Genomic DNA, 19890 nt, shown 5'->3' with positions numbered 1-19890 from the left:
ACGGGAGAGGCCACAACAGTGAGAGGCCCGCGTACCGCAAAAAAAAAAAAAAAAAAAAAAAAAAAACAGCATAGCTCTCAAAGCACTTAATTTTTGTAGCTTACTTAGCTGACAAAGTCTTGCTATCAATTTTAAATAGACTGCCTCTCTTAGTTCTCACAATTACAGTGGGTAAGCTTTTAAGAAATCCTACTCCTAGAAAGGACCCTCGAGAAAGTGGCTAAATCAATTTCTTTCTCACAGTGATTAGTGGAGAGACAGATGGATTCTAGTCTCCAGAAATGTTGAGCACTAGTGTAGTGGCACTCCCAAAAGCTGAGTGTTCCAATACTCAGGATCCTGAAGCCTTTCTGGTTCACGGCCATAGCAACTAGAAGTGGTTACCAGCTTAATGACAATGGTGGAAAGCAGCATACAACAGGTGCCAACTGTTGCTCATGAAGGAAAAGGATAAAGTTTATATTCTCTTTGATGTCATGTTGAATGCAAGACAGGTCCAGTCTGCCTAGGAATTTAGTTTGATTGAAGCTCAAACTAACAACCATCCATACTATTTTCTGGTTGCCACTGTCTAGCTTAGTATTAGGGTTTGGCACAAGTCATTTTCCCTTATGTCTAGTGAGGTCTAGTACAGAAAGGTTCTTTCTGGCTTACTCTGTCTTCTTTCCCATTCTTTAGCAAGATGAGTTCCAGCAGTTCATACCTGCTGTCTTTCTGAGTGTCGGGAGTCATCGTCAGGACTACAGAGGAATTCAAGGACCTGGTCAAAGAAAAGGTATTTTTTTAATTGGATACCAGCATGCATGCCACACCACTGTCATAATGAAAACCATTATTACCCTTTCTATATCACCAATTAATTCACACTTGGCTCAACGAACACCACAGGTATATGGTATCTTCCCAACTGACTGGCTTAGTAGATGACACAACAGGCTTCAGGTATGCTAACAATTTAATATATACCTTATAGACATTTCTTTGCTGTTTGGAAACACGACTGGAAGCCAGCATCATCTATATACCTTAACTTTAAGATCCTCAACACCGTGGACCACACAAAGCATGGACTTTGGAGTCAGGCCACTTGAATTTGAATCCTAAGCTTATTAACACTTAACAACAATATTTATTGCTAATAATAACACTTATTAAGTATGACCTTGGATGAGTGACTTAACCTCGCCAGGTTTTAGTTTCCTCATCTGCAAAATGGGAGTAATAACTATAGCAATTTCAGAGCTACTGGGAGTATGGAGTTAAAAACTTTGAAACAGAGCATGGCTCTATGAAGTGCTCAATAAACGCTGGTCATTATTAGCAACTTTCTCCAGATAAAAAGTATTTTCTTTGCCACCTGTGGCTTTGTGGAGATATTTAACTGGGATTAGGAAATACCTTCACAGTTAAAGTCATTTGTAAGTAAATTCAGATTTTCTAAAAGTAATCTCTCCTCCAGATGCTTAACAGCATAGTCTTACTACCAGTGAGATGGGTGATTATTAAATTGGAAAATTCTTAAGCCAAGAATTCTAGGCAATTTAGAACAACAGAATAACTGGGAGAACAGAATCTATATAAACCAATCTCCACAAACCATACTCCCATGATACCAAGTTACTAGGCAGTCATACTACCCAAACACAACATTAAAAAAAAAAAAAAAACTAATTTAAACCCAAACTGAAAGGTGAAAAAGCTTCTACCTGGTAAGACACTTACCCAATAGGCTATTATATTAAGAAACCATGTAATCCAGTGAATTTTTCTATGAACAGTAAATAAAAACAATTCTAGTTCTTATGGTTAAAGATGCTCACCTGATCAAAAAGGGTTCTGTTTACAAACAAGGTATTGTCAGGCTTTGCAAGCTGCCGGGCAAGGAAGGTAAAGAGACACCCTACTTGTGAGGGAGTAAAATCTGAATTCTCCACCATAACCTGATGAGCAAAAGAGACCATTTATTCAATATGCGATCTGGTTTGACACAGAAAAATAAATAATTAGAAGCTGGGGGAAGCCTCAGTACTAAAGACTCAAAGATTCTTTTATTGGCTATGTAACAATTGAGTTCAATACCATTTAGAGAAGGAGAACAACTACTTGCACACCCTGAAAGCATTTTAGTAATTTTTGGCATAATTTTAGGCACAAGTTGGATAAGAACTGAATTGGTAGAGAGGTGGATTTCAAAGAAATATTAATCATGTTTCCTTCTTGAATTCTTAAAAGAGAATCTAAAGTTAATTTAAATTAAAGTAACCTTATTAAAAATTTGTCCACCAACATAGGAAGAAGGGAGTTGCTCTGGGGTTGGAAAGTAAGATAACTTGAGAGTGAAGGTATCCCAGAAAAGAACTCAGCCAGCCCACGAAAACATGAAGTGAATGGTTTCTGCCTTGTCTATAAGCAGTTCTTAAACAGATGGTTTCATATAACAGGCTCTTTGCAACCACACACAGTTATCAAGTCACAATCAGTCCTCTGACTTAAGTGACCTCTCATCTCCTGAGTACCTACTACTATGAGTAAGATGCTATGGTAGAAGCCTTCAAGGGAATTATGAACCAGAAAGCAAGGTGAGACAGGCAAACAAATCTTAAATAAAAAGCATAATGTGATCAATCAGCACTATTATAAAGAACAAATGACTATGGAAGCACAGTGGGAGAAATTTAGTTCAACTGGTTTGAGAAGAAATTTGAAAAAAAAAAAAAAAGAGAAAACTAGCTCTTAAACTGAGATTTAAAGCCCATGTGGAACCCATGACAGGGGGAAATGTCAGGAGAAAGAGCAGTCCAGGCAGAGAGAAGAGTAGGGGCAAAGCATGAACACAGGAAAATACAAGTTTGTCTGGAGAAACTGTGTGTTTCATTAGAATGCAGCAGCATGCATGAGGAGGGAGAAATTAGATCGAAAGGAAAGATTAGGCCTCCAATGTCATTCTAAGGAATTTAGAATTTATTCCACCAAAAACTGAGGAGTTTCTAAAGGGGCAAAGAGGAGAGCTGATCATGATCAGCACTGTGCTTAAGAAAATTACCCCCTCAGCAGTGTTTAGGATTAAATAACAGAAGCAAGAGATAAAAGGTAGAGAGACCAAGATGCATGTGATTTCAGGGGTCCAAGGGAGAGAAAGAGGGGTTCAGAACAATGCAGTGATAATGAACAGGGAAGGAGAAACAGATGCAAATGACACTGCAGAGAGAGAGGAGACAGGGCAAGTATTCACATGTGTGGAAACATGTGGCTAAAAGAGGAATGAAAAATGGCAGGTCTTGAGCCTGACAGGCAGGGAGGAGAATGATGCCATTAACAAAGAGGGAGAATGCAGAAGTATGGGAAGGAAGACCAGGTATTGTTTTGGACTAGATGAATTTATGGAGGCAACTCTAAAACAAATTAGGGAATAGTACCCCATCTCACCTAAAGAGAAGTCCTAAGTTCCCTCCTTTCATTTTCTGTTCAAAGATAAAGTATAAGATTTCTCCTATAAAACATTCCCTTGGAGCCGAGCTTTTAGCCTACCTTTTCTTACTTTGCTAAGCACTATGTCCCTTTCTTTTTTTTACCATGCCTGCTTTTAATCCAGCAGTCACAGCTTGCTCAAGTGCATAATTAATCATTATTAGAGTATGAGGATATTTCAAGTTGTAATCTGTGTGTGTGTATCTAAATTCCAATTTATAATATTCAAAGAACTTTCTATAGCTTTAAAATACCCAGTCATCACTCCCTTTCAGTGTGCAGGTCCTTTCCTAGGACTCAACTCTCAGGGCCCAACTAGTGCCCTTCTCTGCTTTTAGCTCTTCCTTTTGCTCTGAAATATAATTTTAACTATGTGATCCTAGAAACACCTTCAAAGGAAACAGTTCTAACTCACAGCCCATTCCCCTGCCGCCTCAGCAAGTTATCATCCTAGAAATTTTAGCTTCATTTCCTCTCTGACCGATTTCAGAAACCATGCTTACAAAATTTTCTGAGCAATCTTATAAAAAGTCACAAATTAACAGCTTTCCCCCTCTATATCTGCAGCCATTCAGCACCCATGATAATGCCTGAGGTTTGATGCTCACTCACCTGTTCTCTGGTCCTTGCCTATGCTCCCTCAGAAAAATACTTTAACAAATGAGTACAACTCTATCACCAGAAATGAGAAAATAATCTCAAAAGTTCAGTCTTCATTGATCCTAGGTAAATACTATCAAAACAATATACAAGATGCAGCCACTATGGAAAACAGTATGGAGGTTCCTTTAAAAAACTAAAAATAGAGCTACCATATGAGCCAGCAATCCCACTCCTGGACATATATCTGGAAAAGATGAAAACTCTAATTTGAAAAGATACACGCACCCCAATGTTCACAGCAGCACTATTTACAATAGCCAAGACATGGAAGCAACCTAAGTGTCCACCAACAGACAGATGGCTTTGGAAGATGTGGTTTATATACGTAATGGAATATTACTCGGCCATAAAAAAGAATGAAATAATGCCATTTGCAGCAAACATTGATGGAACTAGAGAATATTATACTTTAGTGAAGTAATTCAGAAAGACAAATATTTATGATATCACTTATATGTGGAATCTAAAAAATAATACAAATGAATCTATATATAAAACAGAAAGAGATTCACAGATATAGAAAACAAACTTATGGTTACCTATGGGAAAAGGGGGTGGGAGGGGTCAATCAAGAGTATGCGATCAATGGATACAAACTACTATACATAAAACAGATAAGCAATAAGAATTTACTGTATAGCACAGAGAACTATATTCAGTATCTTGTAATAAGCTATAATGGAAAATAACCTGAAAAAAATATATATATATATAAAAAACTGAGTCACTTTGCTGTACATCTGAAACTAAAACAATATTGTAAATCAACTCTACTTCAATTAAAAAATATATATATACAAGAGCACAATTCACCAACAGTAAGAGTTTAAGTACTTCATGGAGCTTTATTTCCTTCATTTGGATCATTCTTCCAACTTAGTAGAGTTTTATTTTTATTTTTTAAAATTTATTTATTTTTATTTATTTTTATTTTTGGCTGCGTTGGGTCTTCATTGCTGTGTGTGGGCTTTCTCTAGTTGCAGCGAGCGGGAGCTACTCTTTGTTGCGGTGCGCCAGCTTCTCATCTCAGTGGCTTCTCCTGTTGCGAAGCATGGGCTCTAGGTGTGCGGGCTTCAGTAGTTGTGGCTCATGAGCTCAGTAGTTGTGGCTCGTGGGTTCTAGAGCGCAGGCTCAGTAGTTGTGGCACATAGGCCTAGGTGCTCCGCGGCATGTGGGATCTTCCCAGACCACAGCTTGAACCCGTGTCCGCTGAATTGGCAGGTGGATTCTTAACCACTGCACACCAGGGAAGTCCCTTAGTATAGTTTTAAATTCGAATTCTAATTCAATCAACTTGCAAACATTTTTTGAACATCTACTAGGTTGCAGGCATTGTGCTGGACATGTTTCTGTTTCTGGGCATGTTAAAACAATGACCAAAAAAAAAAAAAAATCCTTACAGTTGCTACCTACAGGAAATTCATTCCAGGTAGGAAAATATACATGTAAACAATTACTATAGTGTGCCAAGTGTAGCATGAAGTGTTACATGAACACAGAGAAGGGGCAAATAATCAAACTGGAAGTGTGAGAAAGGTTCTAAAAGTTTCTCATGTCTGATATTTGAGTTATGTCTTGGAAAATGGCTACAAATTTGCCAGGCAGGGAAAGGGAAAGAAAAGGTACGGTGGGATAAAAGAAAACTCACACAAAGAACATAAGCTGTAAAGGTGACACAGAAAGTTCACTGAATTCCAACAATTTAAAACTGTTGAGAAGGGAGTCCTCTGGTGGCCTAGTGGTTAGGATTCTGGGCTTTCACTGCCATGGCCCAGGTTCAATCCCTGGTTGGGGAACTGAGATCTTGCAAGCTGTGCAGTGGGGCCAAAACAAACAAAAAACAAAATAACAAAAACAAACAAAAAAACAGAACTGTTGAGGAGTTCATAATACAGAATGGTTGGGGGGGGGCGTTGAGGAGGGTCAGAGAGGGGAGCAGTTATAGAGAAGTAGTCAGGGACCAGAAGATATAGAAGCATCTTGGATGTCGTGTTAAACAGTTTAGATGGGTATGGCAGAAACTAGTACTTGTGCTCCAACATCTGTTCCTTCCTTCTAATTTAGAAAGGGAACTCCTCATTTTTAGCTAAACACATGGCCACCCACAAAATAGAGTGCATTTCTCAGTCTCTCTTAGCATCTAAGGGGCCATATATCTAAGTTCTGATCAACATGATATAAGCAGAATTGCAGTACACAACTTCTAAAAAATTTTCTGAAAGAAAGAGAACACTTTCTTCTTCATCTCTTTCTGCATTCAGGCTGGCTAGAATGCAGAGGTGATGGCTGGAGCCTCAGCAGCCATTTTGGATCAAAAGACACAAACCACATACTAAGAATAACAGCAGTAAGACAGAAGGAATGTACATCACTGATAAGTTTGTGAAGCTGCTCTACTAGATCAGGTTGCCTACCCTCCAGACTTATAGGAGAAAACTAAATTTCCATAACAAGCTATTATTATTTTGAACTTTCTCTCACAGCAGAACTTAATTTCAACTGAGCCAAGGGGGAGCCACAGAAGAATATTAGGTAGAGGAGAGGTAAGATCATGAATTAAAGAAGGATAAGAATAAGACCATTTGGGAAGGTATTTTGGAAATATAGGTGAAAATTCTCCATACTAGCCACCTGGATCAAACTGGCATTATTTGGGAGCTTAGCAATTCTATTCTCTTATCCATCACTGCCTATCTTACAAGGTCAATAAATAGCTCAAATGAGATCATGTATATAAATGAGCTTTGAAAATTATGAAGAACTATTATAAATGTAATTAATGCATTAATGTTATGCACAACTAGAGAATATTTTAATTTTAGTCTCTTGTCCAAAATAATCTAAAAGTTACTAAGAAGATGAAATCTCCATTTTATAGCCAAATGAACAGGACGAAAATTCTAAGCTTTCAACTACAAGAAGAAACTGGCGTGGCTGAAGCTGTGCAGATGGACAGAAAAGGAATCATTCACTAGCAACAGTATGAATCTCAAAATAGCTTTCAACTGAATCTAGTTAGATTTAGATTGGGATGATCATCTCTGTGTGCCTCAAATCATTCTTAAGTGTCACCATCATCTCAGTTCCATGGCAAAACTATGTATGGCACTACCTTAGCAACACAGTGGTGTTGGTATGAGACAGAAGGAGACTCTTCACATTAATTATTTCTCAAAGCATTCTGAAGTTAGTCTCCATTACTGAATGTAATCATATTAATATAGGAATTATCACAATATGCATTTCTCAAGAGTAGCACTCTGTAGCTAAGATACATTATATTTTTTGAATGAATGCTTTGTCTTCAAAAGCTGAATAAAGTACTAAGACATAATAAAATTTTTAAATGACTGCAACATATTACTTTATTAAACACGATTATTTTAGAACTTGCTATCAAATAATTCAGTTTTCTTAATATAAACATCAATACAAAGACATGTATTCTTTGAATACTTACTTTCAATAAAATATCCACAATACGTTGTTGATATTCTACAGCCTGCTTGTCATTTTTAAAATCTTCAAAAGTCTGAAAGGGAAAAAGAAATTTTAAAAAAGTAAGTATTATTTGGAAATTTTAGAAGGAAACAAGATATTAAATTCTTGTTAATAGTCAGGTAAATTCCAAATAAGGTAACCACTCCTCATCAGGTTTTTCCTGATATACCTTTAATAAGTTATTTTTAGTGAGTTAAATAGAAAGCTACAGTATTCAATATTGCATAGTATTCTGAATAAATAAAAAGTATAAAAGTATAAACATATAGTGATTATTATATAACCAAAAAGTGACTCAGGAAAGGAAGGCAAAGTTTACAGGCAACAAAAAAGAAAGAACACTAATGGCAAGAGGCAATTTGTGAGCAAGGGTTTGAAAAGGATGAAATACATGCTCAGCCATCATTCCGTCCATGCTATATGGAAATAATAATTGAAATACGGTTTGTTAACTGTCATGAAAAATAATTTTCATGATTTCCATGACAACTTGGAAAAAATGATGCTCAACAATAGATATTTTTAAAAATTATTATGGTAAAACTGTCACAATGTTGACAACCTCAAGGATACATACAAAGAACAGGCATTCTATTTTCAAAACACTGCCAAGTACAGCATTTTTGATTTTATGCCCCTGCTCAAGTACAGCCAAATATATTTTAAATAGAACATGCACCCACGTATATGACAGCACCAGATTCTGAAAATAACTAGAAGCTACAGGATGCATATATGAAGAAATTGAAATTATATTCATTATAAAAAAATTTAAATGAAAATATTTACTGAATAATAAGCATGATGAAAGACTTGAAGATCTGCCTATGGTTTTCACTTAGCACATTTGGCCCTTAGTAATGTTTAAATCCACACAGCAATAATTTACTGCTTACGATCCTGAAGCAAAAAAATAGACTACATATTGTCCCAACAGATTAATAAAGAATTTCAAAGCCACAAACTTTCAAGACTACATCATAGTTACATTCAAACCAGAATACTTGCTGTTCTTTAAATGGGCCCTGAGCTTCCCCAGCTTCTCCAAAGTACCTCGGCTCGTGCTGTTCTCTTACTAGCATGTCTTTCCTTCCCTTTTCTTGTCTGACACACAGTAAGCACTTTAAACAATGACTACTGATTTGTTCAGTTAATTACAGAGGAAAATAAAATCTTTAAAAAAAAATTCTTCTTCAACTAGAATGCTTTGCTGCCAGTTAGTTAAGAAAAGCTTAAATGAGTTAGTAGGGGACTTGTAGGAACTCTTAATCTGGAAAGCTCAAACAGAGGGTATTTTGATGCTTACATGGGTTAAATATGACCTGGCCTGAAGACAGAAATATGGTCTAGAAAGTCTCTCAGTTCTAAGGTTTATGAGAACAACAAACACGCACACACTCACACAAATGCACACACCCACTTCCCAGGGCGTGTGGCCAAAATGAGATGTCACTCTGCCATCACAGAGACAAGGTACTATGCTAATACAACTGCTATTCAACTAAACACAAAACCACGGAGAATTAACATATGTATTAAACAACTACAGCATTGACAGAAAGTAAGAAAGAATTTCCATATCCACTTTCCTTTTGGCAGCATGTATTCACTGCTTTGAAACACATATTGCAAGTTTACTTCTGTAAACATAATTAAGTGGTGATATATTTTCTTATGAATGTTGTGATACACATAATGACATATTTTGACTGTAGTTAACAGCTGCCACCAAAATGGCACATTTATGTTAAAACATTATCATTCCACAAAGATGCTTCGATTTATACAATGCCTGTTAGAGGAATAACATGCAAAGATGTCCTAATGGAGAATGACACGGTTTGTGAAGTGCAAAGGTAGACCTAAAATTCAAGTCCAAAGTCACCTGTGAATTTGGTCATAAAAACTTCTTTCTGTAGCCCCTTAAAAACTATTATAGGGTTTCTGTAAGATAATGATAGTTGGCTAAAGCCTGATCCAGGGGTCAAGAAACATTCTCTGTAAAGGGCCAGAGAGAAAATATTTTAGGCTTTGTGGGCTACATGTGGTTTGTACGACATAGTCTTCTTCTGTTTTTATAACGCTTAAAAAAAAAAAAAATACTCTTAGCTCACACAAGCCAGAGGCCAAATGGAGCTGGATTTGGTCTACAGACTGTGGTTTGTGAACCCCTGACCTAATAGCTTCACACATCTCCCAATAAGATCTGTGTATGTAGTAAAGAACAAAAAGAATCACCCAACCCAGGCTAATGGGAAAACCAGAAGGATAACAAAAGTTACATACTTCAACTTATATAAAAGTGGGAAAGTAAACATCCCAAATTAGCAAATTTGGCTCCAAAGCCCATAAAACCAAAAAGAGGTCAGGATAGAACTGGGTAGAGGAAAGGAGGGTGTGATGAGGTTTCAGTAGGAACAGAATACCTATAATATCAAATGGAATTCACCTCCAAAAGAAAAGGGAAATCCACCCTGGGTGAGGAAATAATGAGGCCACGTCTGCAACCAGGTGGATCAGCACACTGGCTAATAGGAAGAACAAAGGAAGAGGTCTGGCAAGTATGGATCGGAGGCCTTGGTAAGATACAGCTTTTAACATAGAAAAGGGAATGGAGAGATATTCCTTGGAGGCTTGTGGTAAAGAAGAAAGTGGCTCAAGATAAAGGTCCTACTAAAACAAGAGACTGTCAAAGATTGAGAAGATAGGCTATCCCCAAAACACACTATTTATTTTAAAAATTGCACTTGGTTGTAGCAAATAAAGAAGGTACTTCAATGCGGAAAATAGTATGTAATTTTCCCCCACCATCCAGCAAGGTCACCTATTATTGCTAGTCCAGAAAAATCCAACATAAAAACATGACAATAAAAACAGCAAATGAAGGCACTCAAGAATAAAACAAAATAAAAACTAGTCACAAGATAGAAGTAAACTATAACAATATCCCAACATATATGAAATATATTTAAACATACAATTGCAGATTTGAAAGAACATCACAAACCATAAATTTAAGAATTCATAAAAGGAATGAACAGAGCGCAGGAAGATAGGAAATAGCAGCTAACTGAACTCAGACAAAAACTGAAAAAAAAAGTCATCTCAGAAATGAAGACAGAATTACAAGCCACCAAAGGGAGAACAGATATGACCAAAAGCATTGTAAAGAGAAATAGAGAATGTAAATGAAAAGAACCAAGAAAATGAAATTATAAATAAAGAAGGAAATAAAAGAGATCAAAAAAGGTGATAAATATAGAAGATAAAGAAGATATAATATACAAATAACTGGAGTTTTTGAAGATGAAATACAAAATAACGAAGCAGAAAAAGTATTTAAATCTATGTTCAAGAAAACTTTCTTTAAATAAAAAGACTTGAATTCACATACTTGAAAAGGTCCACAGTACATATATGGCAAAACTGACCCAAAATAGTCAATTCTGAGTAATATCTTAGAGTTAAAATATTACTCTTTAAATATAAGGAAAAAAGTATTCAGGTCCTCTAGGAAAAAACATTAAGTCCCTGGGAAAGTTAAAAAAAGTCAGGTTGACATCAGTTTTCCTTATGGCAGTATACAAAAGCAAGATAAGTGGGAGGCAAGTGTTATTTTACTTTATCAAGAATTTTAAATTGTACAATAGTAGAGAAACATTACATTGAATCCTTATCACTCAGAAAACTACACTGAAAACTACAAAATATTACTGAGAAAAATTAAAGAAAACCTAAATAAATGGAACAGTATACCTTTTCATGGGTCACAAAACTCAGTATTGCTAAGATGTCTATCCTTAAATTGACTAAACATTGAACACAATCCTAACCAAAATCCAGGCAGGCTTTTGTGGAAATTAACAAGATAACTCAAAATTCATATTGAAATGCAAAAAAAAAAAACCCCCAAAACTACAAAAGACAATGTAATTTTGAAAAAGAACAAGAACATGGAAGAGCTAACATAATGTGATTATCATACTCATTATAAAGCTACAGTAATCAAGGCAGTGTGGTACTGGCATCAAGACAAACAGACCAGTGGCAGAGAATACAGTTCAGAAGCAGACCCACATATACACAGATGATGCATCTTTGACAAAGTACAAAGACAACTCAGTAGAGAAAGGACAGTCTTTTTGTCAAATAGTGCTGTAAGAGTTAGATATCTATACGCAAAAAAAGAAAAAAGAACTTGCATCTAAACCTTGTACCACACACAAAAATGTCTTCAAAATGAATCACAGATCTAAATGTAAAACGTAAAACCATAAAACTTCTAACAGAAATACAAGAGAATATCTTTGTGACCTTGGGTTAGGTGAAGATTTCTTAGATACGGCACCAGAAGCAACATCCATAAAACAAAACTAATAAATTAGACTTGATCAAAATTTAAAACTTCTGCTATTCAGAACACCTTGTTAGGAGAATGAAAAGACAAACTACAGACTGGGAGAAAACATTTGCTAAACTTACGTAATCTGATAAAAAACATATATTAAAAAACTCTCAGAACAAGAAAACAAACACAATTTTTAAAAATAGGAGAAAAATTGGCAAAAAAATTGATATTTTCAACAAAGGATATATGGATGGCGAACATAACTTCTTTGCTAATATATTTTAATGAAAAGATGTTTAATATTATTTGTCAGGAGGGAAATATAAATTAAAACCACAATGAGATACCACTATACACCTATTAGAATGGTCAAATTAGAAAGATCAACCAGGGACTTCCCTGGTGGTGCAGTGGTTAAGAATCTGCCAGCCAATGCAGGGGACACAGGTTCGAGCCCTGGTCCGGGAAGATCCCACATGCCACAGAGCAACTAAGCCTGTGCGCCACAACTACTGAGGCTGTATGCCACAACTACTGAAGCCCACGCACCTAGAGCCCATGCTCCGCAACAAGGGAAGCCACCGCAGTGAGAAGCCTGGGCATCACAATGAAGAGTAGCCCCTGCTAGCCGCAACTAAAGAAAGCCCACATGCAGCAACGAAGACCCAACACAGCCAAAAATAAATAAATAAATTTATAAAAATAAAAAAGATCAACCATACCAAGTGTTGGAGAGAAGAAGAAGAACTGATACTCTCACACACTACTGGAATGTAAGCTGGTAGAACCACTTTAGAAAAGTCTTGTCAGTTTCTTCTTAAGTAAAATAATACACTTAACAAATGACCCAGCAATTCCATTATTTGGTATTTACTCAAGAAAAATAAAGATATATGTCCACACAAAGGCCTTTATGTAAATATTCATAATAGCTTTATTCATAATAACTTAAACTGGAAACAACCCCAAGGACCAACTATTAGTGAATGGATCAAATTATATATCCATAAAATAGAAAATCACATAGCCATAAAGAGGAACTTATTGGTATACGCCACAGCATGGAAAAGGCTCAAAAGCATTATTTTAAGTGAAAGAAGCCAGAAAAAACTACAAAGTGTATGATTCTATTTAAATAACATTTTAGAAAGGCGAAACTATACTGTCACAAAGCAGACCAGCAGTTGCAAGGGGCAAGGGACTCAGTACAAAACTGCAAAAGTGACCTTTTGTTCTATATTTAGATTGTGGTAGTGGTTACAAGACTGCATGTTTGTCAAACTCTTCTCTTGAAATGGATGAATTATATTTTGTATAAGCTGTACCTCAAGAAAGCTAAATTTAAAAACCTCATTTGAAAAAAATATTCCAAAATTTTTAAAAGTAGGAAAATATGATTTAAAAGTCTGTCATCTAAATTCTTTTGTGCCTCCCTGAAAATGTTCTTTTTATTAAGGTATACTAATTAGGAAGTTCATATGAGTAATCAATTATGGTAGACATAATAGGCAGTGAATCTAGAATTTAGGATCCTACGTCTTACCCATTTCTCCAGCTGTAATACTTGGGAATGCAGCCAACCCTTGATGCACACACAGAAGGAAGCCTCCACTTGTCTTTTAGGCATTTCAAATTCATTAAGCCCAAAAGAGAGCTAATTCTCTACCTCTACCACACTTCACCATTGCTCTGCACCACCACCACCCCTGCCCCATCCATCTCCCAAGAAACCTGTTTCTCCTCTGATTTCCTGTTGAATCCACAAGTAAACCACTATACATCCAGTTTACCAGGTCAGAAATCTAGGAATCTTTGACGATTCCCTAATTTGTCTTATCTTTCACATCCCACTGTATATTAAGCCCTAAATCTTAGGCTGATTTGCCTCCTAAAATATCTTTCAAATCCTTTCATGTCCTGGTTACCCCCACTGTCACTGCCCTAATCAAGCCACCATTACCTTCTATCTAGATTACCACAAAATTTTGCTAACATCTTCCTGCCTCCAATCTTATCTTATTTCAATGCATTTTCCATTCAACAATCAGAGGGAATTTTTCTAAACTACAAATTGTGATATTTTTCTACCTAAAAGGCTTCAACAGCTACCTCCTGCTCTAGTATAAAGTCCAAACTTCCTACCATGGATAACAAAACTCAGACTCTACCTAACTCTCTAATTTCTCTCTCTGCAGGCTTCCTTACACTTAAAGATGTGGCCATACTGAATTTTTTCAGTTACCTGAACACACATTGCTCTGCCTTATTTCCAGGCCTTTTTACATAGTCTGTCCTTCTGCCTAGAATATTTTTCCCTATCCTTAACCTAACTTCTACACATACTTTGAGACTCACCATGGACATCATTTCATCCAAGACACCTTCCTGAACCCTCCATTAGATTCCCCTTCTAAGTGTTCTTACAGCATACTGCACTTCTTCAGTGACACATCTTACACTGTGCTATAATTACTTATCTACAAGTCTGGATCCTCTTCCTCCACAAAGGCAGGGTTTATATCCTGTCAGCCCAGGGTACACACCCAGTTAGTACAGTACATGTGATATATTTGACACTCAAATATTTGTCAAGTAAATGACAGAGATTTTATTGCAGCCTTACAATCAATGCCAATATCATAATTCAGACATGAGCATAATTCCAATCTTCAGTGCTACCACAGCCCTTTAAAACAGGAAAATTAGGTAAAATTCTTTGTTGCTCTCTATCATGCTTTCTGAACCCCAGCCCCACCACTTCTTGTTTCTTTTATCCTACATGCCAGACACTAAGTACCCTTATATTCTATTCTGGGCGTCTAAGGTCTCCTAAACCAACTAGATCTGACTTCTCTTTTTTAATTAATTAATTAATTTATTTATTTATTTATTTTATTTTTGGCTGCGTTGGGTCTTCGTTGCTGCACATGGGCTTTCTCTAGTTGCGGCAGGCGGGGGCTACTCTTTGTTGCGGTGTGCGGACTCTAGGCTTGCAGGCTTCAGTAGTTGTGGCATGCGGGCTCAGTAGCTGTGGCTCGCGGGCTCTAGAGCGCAGGCTCAGTAGTTGTGGTGCACAGGCTTAATTGCTCCATGGCATGTGGGATATTCCCGGACCAGGGCTTGAACCCGTGTCCCCTGCATTGGCAGGCGGATTCTTAACCACTTCACCACCAGGGAAGTCCCTAGATCTGACTTCTAAGTTTCTTTTCCCTTCTTCCTATGCTATTAAAGTTACTACTTCTGAAATCAGATTTTCAAATTAAACTAATACAAAATATGATATGAGTGGGATCTCAACCTTCTCACAGGCATTTTAAAAAATTGTAACAGCTTATTATTCAACTTACAAAAGTACTATATGCTCATTAAATAAATTTACCCCATCTCACACAGTTAATCACTATTAATATTTAGATGTACTTCCTTCCTGTTTTTTTCTCTCCAAATATTGTACACATACAATATTTGGTTTTTTAATAATTTATGAGCCTGCTGCTTCACTAAACACTAAAATGTAAGTGCTGTCTATATTATCAAAAGCTTTTTTAAAAAACTACAATATGATTTAATTGGGAAAGTATATCATGTGTTATATAATTATTCCCCTGGGGGCATTTTCACAGAGACTCTGACTCACCCAAATCCATCTTTAATAAAACATGTACAAGGATGTTTTTTCAGCAAGTTTCCACGTTCCACATCAATTCCAGTTACATCTACTATCATCACCACCACATGTCGTTCAGAGCAACCTTCCATATTTAGTACACAAACTAACAATTTATGAAATCAAGGATGTACCACATCTAACCCTGCTTTAACTTTTTAATAAGGATGTGCCAGAAAGAGACAGAGAACAGAGACAGACCGACACAGAGAAACAGGCAGGGAGAGAGGAAAGAGAGGGGAAGGAAGCAGGTAAGGAAGGGTAGAAGGGAGAAAAAGAATTAGAAAATATGGGTGGCACAACAAAATTAAACATTTGAAACCCTGCCTTACTGCTAGGGCATAAAAACTGTACTTGCATAAGGACTGTTATTTGTCTTTCTTTCTAATAGAAAAAAATTATCACCCTGACTCCTTTTAAAAATACCTTAGAATCGTATTATTTCTTACCAGTGCCAATACATTTAGAAATTCTCTTGTGTCAAAATGTAGCAAAGTCCGTATATAGGGATAGATTTCTTCCTCAGGGGGAGCTTCTGTTGAATGCAGGCGAATTAAAAATTCAAAAACCTGCAAGTTGAAAAAAAAAGGTGATTATTTTCTCACCTTACAAAGTATCTTGCTGAAGCAATGATTCCCATTTGGATAAAATAAAAGCAGGTTGAATTTACTTTAAATTGCCACTGTGTTATAACTTCTCTAACCTCTCTCAGATATAATTACTGGCTTCAGTGATGGTATGTAGCCTCTCTCCTGTCACAGCTGATAGCTCCTGACCCATGTGTAACCCTCTATTACAATTTGTCTTTACTGCATTTTAACAAGAGAGTAAAAACATTATGAAAATAGCACCAACCTGGTTTTTAACCAAGGGAACAAGATCTTCAGGGATGTCACCAAGGGGATAGGCACGACCTGCTAGACAACAGCTAGAAGAGAAGAAAGAGAACAGATTTGGTGACTTATAATGGGCTAACTTCCCGGGAACACACTGTTTCTCAAACCCAAGACAGTAGTTTGAAGTTTAAGCAGGCTCAGCTTTTGTCAGTTAGGTCAGGTCCAAGCCCAGATCAAGATGATAGCCAGTTCAGAAAATGTGGGCAACAGAGATGGTGGTGAAATAACACACCCTGTAACTGAGTAACAGCTTTCATTTCTTCTTATTTTTCCTAAGAAAAACTCAAGCTGCGCTAAATGAGAAAGAAGGAATAAGGACAGATTACCTAAAAGTCTCATACCCAGCATCTGGAAAGAGACTAACAGCATCATTATACTGTTAACAGGTAAAAGCCTCATGTTCTCAGCAACTTTTAAATCCAGTGGTTCTAAGAATGGTGAATAAAGATGGGGAATGAGCTAGGCTAAAAAATATCTATAGTCAGACAAGCCTTCAGGGAGAATTAGAATCTCATGAGAAATTAACTGTACAGTTTCACCTCCAAATCAAACCTTCCTAATGGCTAATGACTTGCTTTGTGGACTGGATTATAAAAATGTCTCCTGAATATGCCCTCATTTTGGCAGAGGGGGTAGGGGGAAGTGAATTTTAAGTGAATTTGAAGCAGTCATCAGTTTTGAATGTTAGAGACAGCTAGATACCTGCATATTCTTAAAAGTTTAAAGTACAGAAGATAAAGTACTAGGTAAATGCTATACATGTCCTTCTACACTAAAAAAATCAATGTAACAAATATGAAATATGTCTTGAAGTTAACTCTGATGCATATAGAAGCTAAAATGATGTGCCAGCTGGTTCTGCCACCTTCCTGCCTGTCTGCCAGCCAGTTATCTATGTAAAAGCTCTAACGGGACACAGTTCTGAGCCTGCATAGTCTATTGGAAGAACTCTGTTCCAGGAGTAAGGACATAAACATTTCAGCTCACTTCTGTCACTAACTTCTTCGTGATGCAAACTAATCTCTTGCCCTTATATACAAAATATGGACAAATACATATCCCACAGACTTGCTGGTAGTAAAAGTAAAATACTCTGTATCAGGGTTTCTCAACCTCTGCCCTATTGATACTTTGGGAGAGAGAATTCTTTGCTGTGGGGACTAGCCTGTGCATTACAGGATGCTCAGCAGCATCCCTGGCCTCTATCCACCAGATACCAGTAGCATCTCTACCCCACCCCAGCTGTGACAAAGCAAAAAGGTCTTTAGGCATTGCAAATGTCTGGCGGAGGGGAGAGGGGATGGGGGACAGAATCACCCACCGTTCAGAAGCACTGCTATACGTGAAAGAACACTGAAAAACAAAAAGCACTGTACAGATAACAGATGACGGTACCTCTAAGAATATAGGAGAAATTCTGTAAAAGAAGCGTACACACATAAATAAATTAAAAATCTCTTACCTAATATATACAAGAAGCTTGTTGCCCATAACAACTTGCTCATCTAAAATAGAGAAGTATCTTTAGCAATTCTCTCTCAAAACCTTTTCAGAAATATAATCTTTATGTGGAAACAAAAAATAAAACTTGGCATTTGAGGTGAGGTAGGTATATTCCCAAACAATAGAAAAGTGAGATAAGACCGCTTTAATTATTTTTAGAATTTCCTTTAGATTCTTTTCACAGACACAAAATCAATGAGTCATTCAAGGGTACATGTAGAAGGTATAAATCTTAGTGTAGAGGCCTATGCATTGTTGGCTTAAAGAATAGCTTGGACCCAGGGAAGGTATTGAGCAGGCAATGAGTTGATGAATTAACTAATTAATATTAAGGCATAACTATAATGTCTTCTTATTTGTAACATGGACTCTTGTTCACAAATGTTTAAGAAATTTAAGACTAAACACTCTTTCAGACCCTTTGTATCCTAAGTTACATCTAAAATGTAAGATTCTGTCATCTGGTAGTATAAACCTATTTCTTGGTTAAAAGAAATTGGAAACATAATTAGACTAAGTTTTAGGCTAAAAGATCAAAGTTAACAAAGAATAGTGTAAGAGCATCAGGAGTGGGTGAAGTGATCAGGAAGCCTTACAGTGTGCAGATTACAGGAATCTGTAGTTGGTAATACTGATGAACTGAAATTTCTACTTTTGACATGAATACTGGAATAATGCAAGCAAGTGTATATCTCTTAATCAATAATCCTTAATAAATACTCCAAATCTGTGTTGTTGTAAGTGCAAATAAACTTGAATTGCTCAAAATTGTATGAATAATTACATTCTGCTTCAATTCCATTTTTCGAATCAATAAACGTTTTTTAGAGAAGTTTTAATTATGTTCACAGCAAAACTCAGAGGAAGGTATAGAAATTTCCCATCTACCCCTTGATCCCCACACCACACGACCCCCCAACTGACAACACCCTGCACCAGTGGGACATTTCTTATAATCAATGAACGTACACTGGCACATCATTACCACCTAAAGCCCACAGTTCTTATTAAGGTTCACTTTTGGTGTTGTACATTCTATGCGCTTTGACAAATGTATAATGACATATATCCACCATTATAGTATCATACAGAATAGTTTCAATGCCCTAAAAATCCTGTGCTCTACCTATTCATCCCTCCATTGCCCCCAGCCCCTAACAAACGCTGATCCTTTTACTGTCTCCATGGTTTTGCCTTTTCCACAATGTCATATAATCGGAATCATATATGATGTAACCTTTTCAGACTGGCTTCTTTCACTTAGCAACGCATTTAAGTGTCCTCCAAGTATTTTCATGGCTTGATAGTTCATTTACCTTTAGTGCTGAATAACATTCCATTGTATGGATGTACCACACTTTATTCACCCATTCACCTTCTTAAGAATATCTTGGTTGCTTCCAAGTCTGGGCAATTATGAAGAGAGCTACTATCAGCATCTGTGCGGAGGTCTTTGTGTGGATAAATATTCAACACCTTTGGGTAAAGGAGTGTAACTGCTGGATCATACAGTAAGAGTATGTTTAGTTTTATAAGCAATTGCCAAACTGTCTTCCACAGTGGCTGTACCATTTTGCATTCCCACCAGCAATACATGAGAGTTCCTATTGTTCCACATCCTAGCCAGCATTTGGTGTTGTTGATATTCCAGATTTCAGCCATTCTAATAGGTATGTGTACTGGTATCTCACTGTTGTTTTAATTTGTAATTCCCTGATGATGTTGAACATCTTTCAATGTGCTTACCTGCCATCTGTATATCTTCTTTGGTGAGATGTGTGTTCAGGTCTTTGCTCATTTTTTAATCACATTATTCATTTTCTTTTCTTTAATAAATTTATTCA

The 19890-nt window shown here is 36.7% G+C and overlaps 1 protein-coding gene across 5 annotated transcripts in view; it reads right to left on the bottom strand.

Moving 5' to 3' along the window:
* VPS8 (VPS8 subunit of CORVET complex) overlaps positions 1 to 19890 on the bottom strand; it is a 290094-nt gene that overhangs the window by 164777 nt on the left and 105427 nt on the right. For all 5 annotated transcript variants that reach the window (XM_055084239.1, XM_055084243.1, XM_055084241.1 and 2 more), the window contains 6 exons: positions 18006 to 18048; positions 16503 to 16575; positions 16097 to 16216; positions 7592 to 7663; positions 1821 to 1940; positions 704 to 760 (listed from right to left, as the gene is read on the bottom strand). In XM_055084239.1, the coding sequence (XP_054940214.1) occupies positions 704 to 760; positions 1821 to 1940; positions 7592 to 7663; positions 16097 to 16216; positions 16503 to 16575; positions 18006 to 18048 (485 nt within the window). The remainder of the gene's footprint in view (positions 1 to 703; positions 761 to 1820; positions 1941 to 7591; positions 7664 to 16096; positions 16217 to 16502; positions 16576 to 18005; positions 18049 to 19890) is intronic.

The sequence above is a fragment of the Physeter macrocephalus genome, chromosome 1 (assembly GCF_002837175.3).
Source record: "Physeter macrocephalus isolate SW-GA chromosome 1, ASM283717v5, whole genome shotgun sequence".
Taxonomy (NCBI): domain Eukaryota; kingdom Metazoa; phylum Chordata; class Mammalia; order Artiodactyla; family Physeteridae; genus Physeter; species Physeter macrocephalus.
Note: the sequence above shows the minus strand (reverse complement) of the source record. Positions and strands in the feature narration are given on the sequence as shown.